Consider the following 9,174-nt stretch of genomic DNA (forward strand, 5'->3'; position numbering starts at 1 on the left):
CTGGAAAAAGAAACAGAACATCTAGAAAAAAATTGTACTTTGAAACGAAAATCTAAGGAGACAGAGTTGATAAATATAAAATTGGGGTTAAAAGACATGAAGAACAGAATGATAATATCCTTCACAGGAGTTCAAGAATGACAGAATACATATAAAGTGGGAACAGAAAAATTTGAAAAGACAGTGGCTAAAAAGTTTCCAGAACTGATGAAAGACATGACTCCTCTGGTTCAATAAGCATAATGAATCCCAAACAGAATGAATAAAATGCTAGATATAGATTCATTTTAGTGAAACCACAGCACAACAAAAAGACCAAGATCTTAAGAGCAACCAGCAAAAACCAAAAAAAAATCACCTACAGACAACAAGACAGACAAGCAGACCTTTTTTGTTAAATAGCAACAAAGAAGCCAGACAGCATAAAACAGTATCTTCTTTTTTTTTTTTCCTTTTTGTCTTTTTTCGTGACCGGTAACGGGATCGCATCCCTCGGTGTCGCGCCCGTACCGCGCTCAACCAGTGAGCGGACCGGTCTCTATATGGGATCCGAACCTACGGCGGGAGCGCCGCACTCTACCGAGTGCGCCACCGGGCCGGTCCATAAAACAGTATCTTCGAAGTATTGAGAGACAATAGCTGTCAACCTAGAATTTTAAATTGAACTAAATTTATAAGTGAAGTTAAAATAAAGATATTTTCACACAAAGTCTAAGACTACTTACTATGAAGAAATTATTGCTGAAAGAACCAACCGAGGGCTTTCACTTTAGTGCTTTTGAATAGTTGAGGGACATTTTTGCATTTCACGACAAGGGAGTTCTTTCTGTTAGCATGTAGAGGATGAAAATTAGAAAAGCTAAACTTTCTAAAATGAGCAGGACAGTCCTATCAATAATTAACTGTCCAATCCAAATGCTGTTAGTGGTTCACTAAGAAACAAAGAAGAGGGCCGGCCCAGTGGCGCACTGCTACAGTGTGCCGCTTGGGAATGCAGTGGCTCTCCTGCCGAGGGTTCGGATCCCACATACAGACCGGTTCCCGCTCACTGGCTGAGCGAGGTGTGGGCGCGGCACCGAGGGTTGCGGTCCTGGTCTGGTGCAGGCGCGACACTGAGGGTTGCGATCTGTTGCCGGACACGAAAAAAGACAAAAAGGGGAAAAGGCACCGAGGGTTGCGGTCCTGGTCCGGTGCAGGCGCGACACTGAGGGTTGCGATCTGTTGCCGGACACGAAAAAAGACAAAAAGGGGAAAAAAAAAAAAAAAAAGAAACAAAGAAGAAAAAGAAAGATACAAGAAGGGTTGATAAACAACTGTATACCACTTATGTTAAGTGTTAATAAAACAAAAGTAAAATGACTAAATGTGGAGGTATAAAAATGAAACAGAAGTAAAATACTAGAAACAGCATGATTAAGACTAGAATTTCCCAAGGTCTGTGTGTCATTAGGAAGAACAGAGAAGTGCAGATCAGTCGTGGTCTAAAACTGTATGAGTAAAAACAACATAAGCACATAGACATATTGAAAGTAAAAACAGGAGTAAAAACGAGGCAAACAAAACAAAACAAAACAAACAAAAAAAAACAAGCAAAAATAAGTCAGACAGCCACGTTAATATCAGACAATAAAGCTTCTAGGGGAAAAAAAAATAAAGAGGATCATTACATAATGACAAAAAAGTTCAACCTACCAGGAAGGAATGACAATTCTGAACGTACATGCACCTAATGACATGGTTATATATATAAAAAATTCATGCTGCCAGGACAAACTGCTTAATCTACCATCATATTTGGATAGCCTTAAAAACCTCTTTTAACAATAGATCAAGCAGAGAACAGATTAAAGTATAAATAAGTATAAAAGTAACCACACAAGTAAGAAGATCAAGTTAATAGACACACAGAGAGAACCTTTCAGTCAACAAATAGAGAATACATACTTTCTTCAAGCACATTTATAAAAACTGACCCCTTATAGGTCAAATATCAAAAGAAAACCTATTATCCAGAACATGTTCTCTGACAACACAATAATTCTACAATTAAGTTGTAAAATGGTAAGAAGAAAACCAAGATATCCCATAACTTTAGGATATAAAAAACAAAAATCCCCACTTTTAATAATAGGTCATAGTTAAAATAATAAAAATATTATCTTGAGTAACATATCCTACCGATATAATACGATCTCCTTTTCTGAGCTCTCCACTTAGATCAGCAGGTCCTCCAGCCAAGATAAAAGAAATAAATATTCCTTCTCCATCTTCACCTCCTACAATGTTGAAACCAAGGCCTGTTGAGCCACGATGAAGAACAACTTTTCTAGGTTCCCTAAAAATTAAAAAAATATTGAATATCTTGGAAATTTTATATAGAACCTGACATTCTTACAGTGAGAACTCCCTATTGATAAATTTTATATTATCAAACCATAAAAAAGCTAGATGAAATAGAGAAGATTTTCTCAAAACTGTGGGGTAAAAAGATCTTTTTTTTTTTTTTTGGACCAGTAAGGGGATCGCAACCCTCGGCACAGTGTGGTCTGCACCACGCTGAGCCAGTGAGCGCACTGGCCATTCCTATATAGGATCCGAACCTGCGGCCTTGGTGCTACCAGCACCGTACTCTCCTGAGTGAGCCATGGGGCCAGCCCGAGCCAGTGAGCGCACTGGCCATTCCTATATAATATCCGAACCTGCGGCCTTGGTGCTACCAGCACCGTACTCTCCTGAGTGAGCCATGGGGCCAGCCCTAAAGAGATCTTTCTAGAACTTAGGTTCAGAAGTCAAAAGAAAAAAATCTAATTTTATATAAAAGCTAAACACCTGTGTTAAAAAGAAACATGAAACCAAAACAAAAAGTAGAAAACATAAAAAGAAAAGTAGAAAACATAGAAATTTTAAAAATAACAACATAAAGAGCCTATTGAGAAATATACACTCATGAAAAGTTGATGTTGCACACATTTTATTGCCTATGAAGAAGTCACTGCTCCTACTTCTTAGATGTTACAAAAGCTATCCCTTTGTATTAGAGAAGGCAGGCCTTCTCCAGTCTTGAAGAGATGAATTATGACTAACCTAAACTGGTCATTGTAATCTCATTTCCCTTTACTAAGGTGAGCAAGTGACCCCATTCTGGCCTCTGACAAATGAAGGGAAACTTTGTCATTTCCCCGCCAAAACCAGACCCTAACAAGTACAAAGCATATTTGCTACCCTCTCCTCCTCCGAAAATCATCTGCACAAACGAACAATAAAAACCCTTTACTTGGTTTGGACATACTACAATCATGAAGTGTGAAACCAAGAGTATACCAGAGACACCATGGGCCTAAGGTTGCTACATCAAACTTGGGAATTGCCCATCTTCAGTCTTTTTACATGAAATAATTAGGTATCTTTATTGCTTAAAAGCCACTATTAGTGATTGATTTATTATTGCTTTTTGTCAATTTTAAGATGCATCTATTTTTTCCCCCACATTTAAAATCTCTGAAATATAACTTACCATTGATAATTGCTGGCAGTTAAACATAGTTGTGTGAAACCATTCATACATTTTAGTCTGACCATGAAAGTACCAACAGTAAATTATTTCAGATTTTAGTTTATTCTTAAACAGAATACAGTATATTTGGTAACTATTTTTAAAATGTCATCTGATTTTCCTAAAACAGTGCAGAAAACTACTGGTCACAAAAGGCTTAACAGAATTAAATATTTTTAAAATACAAATTTCAGGCATCCTTCCATATAATGTGGAATTAATCGTAAACATTTGTTTGTTTGAAACTTAAACTGGTATTACCCAATCATACAAGTTATTCATCATTATTCAATTTTTCCAGCTCTCTTATAAGGTTCACAAAATTATATTTTATTGCCAGAATAGCAAAACTAAACCATATGTTTAGGGATATAGTATATAATAAATATATACACACATATAAAAGAAAAAAGGGATAATGAACACAAAATTCAGGAAAACCCTTATTTGGTGGGGGAGGACAGTATAAGAGAAGCAGGATAGGATTGGGGCATAGACAGATTTCACTATATTAGTGATGTTTTATTTCTTATGTTAGACGGTGCATTCATGGCTTAGGGCTCCTTTTAAGCTTTAAAACATATTTATGAATTATAATTTTACATTATCAAATACTTCAAAAATACACTGCTGAAATCCAGCAGTATTTCCTGAGGATAATGCCTTCTGATTTTCAAATAATATAAGCACATGAAAAGATGCTCAACATAATTAGTTTTTAGGGAAATACAAATTAAAACCATGATGAGATACTTCATACCTACTAGGATGGTTATAAAAAAAACACAAAACAGAACAGAAAGTAACAAGTATTTGTAAGGATGTGGGGAAACTGAAATTCTCATACATTAGTGATGGGAATATAAAACGGTGCAGATAATATGGAAAACAGTTTGGTGGTTCCTCAGAAAGCTAACACAGAGTTACCACATTACCCAGCAGTTCTACCCCTGGGTATATATCCTAAGTAACTGAAAGCAAGGACTTGAACAGATACTTGTATACCAATGTTTATCATAGCATATTCACAACAGCAAAAAGGTGGAAACAATCCAAGTGTTCATCAACAAATGGATAATCATAATATTATTCAGCCATAAATAAGAATCAAATTCTGATATATGCTACAACATAGATGAACCTTGAAAACATTATGCTAAGAGAAATATAGAGTACCTAGAATAGGCAAATCCATGGACATTAGAAGTTACCAGGGCTGGGAGGACAGTGGAATGGGGAGTTATTGCTTAATGGTTACAAAGTTTGTCTGAGGCGATGAAAGGTTTTGGAAATAGTCATGATGGTTGGATAAAATTGTAAATGTGATTAATGCCACGGAATTTGTACACTAAAACGGTTAAAATGTCAAATTTTATGTTATATATATTTTATCATAATTTTAAAAAATTGATGTAATATACCAAAAATTATTGAGCTGTACACTTTAAATGGGTGAAATTTATGGCACGTGAGTGATATCTCAATAAAGCTGTTAATAAATAAGCTTTAGAACCATCAAGTATTTATTTATTTATTTATTTTTTGGTTTTGGAAATGTGAAATAACTTCTAAAAGGCTGCTTACGGTCAAACTGTGGAGAACTTCTAATGTTTGGGCAAAGACTTTTGTACTTCATTATCTAGGCAAAGTAGCATGATTATCAAAAGGGAGTCATAAAACACACACCTTTTAAAGAAGACATATCCGGTAATCAACTACCTGATTTTCACAGAAGAGTGTAGAAACATACAGACTTGTTGAAATATAATACTTCAAAGTCCAATATAATATTCTAGATAAGACATATGCAGTGAAAAAGGATGAGGGACAGCAATCAAAGTGCAAAAATATATCTTATTTTTTAGTATGTAAAATATGCAAACAGATTAAAGACTAGATAAGCCATTAACGGTTTCTCCTCTTTACTTCAATAAATAGTATACTCACGCATGTTTATCACGCAATCTTTGTGACCCTTAACTAATTTCTTGCAAACTCCCTCCCCCTTTTCCACCTCTATTAACCACAGTTCTGTTCATTTTTTTTTTTTTGAATGTATTATTGTGACTGTTTCTTTCTTTATTTTAACTCCCACTTATGAGTGAGGACATCTGGTATTTCTCTCTCAGTGCCTGGTTTATTTCACCTAACATAAAGATCTCTAAGTTCATCCATGTTGCTGCAAAAGACAGAATTTGATTATTTTTTTTTATGGCAGAGTAGTATTCCATTGAATAAAGAGGCACTATTAGTAAATAACAAAAATAAAATGGCCATGAAAGATCAGTCTAGGAGCATGCCTAAAGATTAACAGCCTTGAATACTCATATCACAAATAAAAACACTATCTTTCTTCTAATTTTCATTCCAAATGCAATTACTGTGCACCTATTAAGTTCTCAACATTGCTAACTCTTTAAGAAGAAAGACAAACACTCCTATCTGTCCTTAACAAGATCACTGACTCGAATCAGGAGTCTGATAGGTAAAGAATAATTACAATTATGATAATTACAAAGATTCAAAAATAATAATGCACTTAATATTTAATGTTAAATGCTATAATTAATATGAAATACTTGTATAAATTATAAAGAAAACTGTACATACTGTCCTATTAATATACTGAATAATGTGAAAAAGATCTAAAATACTGTGTCATCAGTCTTTTTCTATCTTGTTAGAAATCTTTGGGACTAAAAAGGCAACGAATCTAAAAACTTCAGCATAGTCAGTAATGTTAGATGAAAGGAAGTTTTAGGTGGCAGGATATCAAGGATATATATCTAACAAAGAAAATACCACTTGTTAATTATGAACATCAATCAAATAACTGCCATATTTTATAGTATACACTAGACAAGAAATACATAAAAAGTTTAAATATGAACAAATATATTATTAATATAGTTTTACCTAAGCTAATTTCTATGGACAATTACCAAGCCTTTTTAAAAAAAAGCCATGTTAAAAAAAGAATAATAAAATAGAAATAAGAATAATAAAAATAAAATAAAATTATATTAAAAAATGGTAAAAACGAAACAAAACAAAAGGGAAGCTCAGCTGGTTAGAGCATGGTGTTATACACCAAAACCAAGGGTTTGGATCCCCATACCAGCCAGCCTCAAACAAAAACAAAAAAATTAAATAAATAAAAATAAAGGAGCAGTAATTTATTTGTAACATAAAATATTTTTGTATTTCAGTCTTTTCAATGAAAAAATTAAAGTTCATAAACTGTCAATAAAATTGTTTAAAAAAACTGTGGCTATCTTATATAGTCAATTAAAATTCCATTTAATAAACTACTTTATGTAAGGATGAATGTTTAGTTCCTCACCTTGTTATTTCATCGTCTCCAAGCACTGCTTTAGGAGCAGTAATTTATTTGTAACATAAAATATTTTTGTATTTCAGTCTTTTCAATGAAAAAATTAAAGTTCATAAACTGTCAATAAAATTGTTGAAAAAAACTGTGGCTATCTTATATAGTCAATTAAAATTCCATTTAATAAACTACTTTAATGTAAGGATGAATGTTTAGTTCCTCACCTTGTTATTTCATCGTCTCCAAGCACTGCTTTAGAAACTGGTGAGTATCTAGCTGGTGATGCTGGTGTCTGTCCCAGGTAGGAAGATGGGCTAACATGGTTATCAACAGGCTGAGAAGCAGCTTCAAAACAACAAAAAGTGAAAAATATTTCAAACATGAAACAAGCTACTCAGTATCCCATTTATGAAATATTAATTTTAAAGTTAATGTATAATTCTCATGCCTTTGTATATCAGAATTTGGTAGAGAAACTGAATGAACTCAGTTTCCAGATACAAACTATTTTAGATACTCAGATCAATAAACTTATCCCATTTGGTTTCTTATGAGAAAAAACAGCTGAAAAGAAATTTTATGTTAACTTATTTTCACAATGAAATCTAAGAAAAATCATTTAAAAGACTGTCATAGAAAAAACTAAAATAAGTAAATCTGAAGTGCAATAACTTTGTTTTTCTGAGAAGTTATTTTGTAGACTACTATTTTTTTTAAAGTATGTACTCAAATTTGATTGTGAATAATGAAAACCAGAGCTTAAAAATAGGTACAAAAAGCCTGTGTACTTAAACCAGCTCAGATCTGTCAACCCAATTTATACCTATTCTTTTAAATTCACCCATAAAAGAATAAAAACCCAGTAAAAAGCAAAAATAAAAAATGCAAAAAGTATTGATAGGTTCATTTCAGTAATAACAAATATTATATATAGGTTGACATTCTAGCAAAAGCTAAAGACAGAAAATTATAAAGCTATTACTGATCATGCTTTCCAAAGACCCATGTGAGCAACACATTTCAACTGCAGCTTACAAAGACACAACACACTTGAATTATCTGAATCATTACCAAAACACATAGAAAGCAATTACTTAACTTTCTTTAGGCTTTAACTATAATAACAAAGCATATCAAAATTAACTAATAGTTATTTTGAAACATCAGTCTCTTCTTTCATTAAGTTTCTGACTGTCTTCTATAGACAAAACACTGTGCTACACATTAGGGGCACAAAAATGCAGGGATCATTAGTTCAAATTACTATAGTAGCCAGACAGATAACATAAAGGATGAAGTCTCTATCTATTCACACAAAAGGAAGAAGTCCACAGTGTCTATTGATAGTATAGGGCTTGGAGATCTAGCATATCTATTGGTATTATAGATTTGCAGTACTCAACAGCAATTGTTTCCTATCTAGTTCATATATAAGATACTCTTTTATATTTGAGCCAAAGGACTTTCTACCAATGGCCCTTGACTTTGAAAGTCCAAAGTCTTTCCCAGGTGATTATAATCTGTGCTTTTTAAGGGAACTAACATGTAGCCCTAAATCAACAAATACCCATGTGAACAATCGCCAGCCCTTTAAAATCCAGAGTTTACTGACTTCTGACTCTTAAATTCCTTAGATGCATTATCATGTTTGGATGGGGCAAAATTATAGAACTGGACAAGAAATTGAGTCAAGTGCCCAAATCAGAAAATATACCTTTTCCCTGCCATATCCAGACTTCCCCTTTAGTTGATGGATCCTTTCTTGAACAGTTAATCTCACATGTAAGGAATAGTATCAAACAGCAGGGACTAAAAATTAATGTTCCCATCAAAGAAACGATGGTCTCAAAAAAGGATCAGATAAAAGAATGCTATTTATTATACTCCAAATTTTATGTACAAAGGTCTCTGAGAGAACTACAAAACAAGCCTAATTCATTATCCTCAGATAACAAGATTAATGACCTAAGACCACTAAGGTTTGGGAGAAAAGCAAGCAGAAGACCTTGAAGAAAAAGTGGGAACATATTGGTGGCCAAATCAGAAGTTTAACGAGGCCTTCCAGCTGAAAAGCATGTAAGTTAAAAGTGAGAAGACACGTAATGCAAAAGCACAAGCATTTTAACATCCGCAGAGAAACTATGTTCTCTGTTAGATACAATGGACTTACTTTTTTCCTTCACTAATAAACCTACTTTTATTCCTGGGTACTATATTTTGGTTATTACCCATATTCTTTTTTTTTTTTTCCTTTTTGTCTTTTTTCGTGACTGGCAACGGATCGCAACCC

At 33.6% G+C, this 9,174-nt stretch overlaps 1 protein-coding gene across 1 annotated transcript in view; it reads right to left on the reverse strand.

Moving 5' to 3' along the window:
- The window catches only part of LOC103601545 (disks large homolog 1-like), a 164,953-nt gene that overhangs the window by 78,516 nt on the left and 77,263 nt on the right, over nt 1-9,174 (reverse strand). The window contains exons 8-9 of the mRNA XM_008585979.1: nt 7,109-7,229; nt 2,179-2,335 (exon numbers count right to left, since the gene is read on the reverse strand). Coding sequence (XP_008584201.1) covers nt 2,179-2,335; nt 7,109-7,229 — 278 coding nt within the window. The remainder of the gene's footprint in view (nt 1-2,178; nt 2,336-7,108; nt 7,230-9,174) is intronic.

Source organism: Galeopterus variegatus, unplaced genomic scaffold (assembly GCF_000696425.1).
Source record: "Galeopterus variegatus unplaced genomic scaffold, G_variegatus-3.0.2 Scaffold3785, whole genome shotgun sequence".
NCBI lineage: Eukaryota > Metazoa > Chordata > Mammalia > Dermoptera > Cynocephalidae > Galeopterus > Galeopterus variegatus.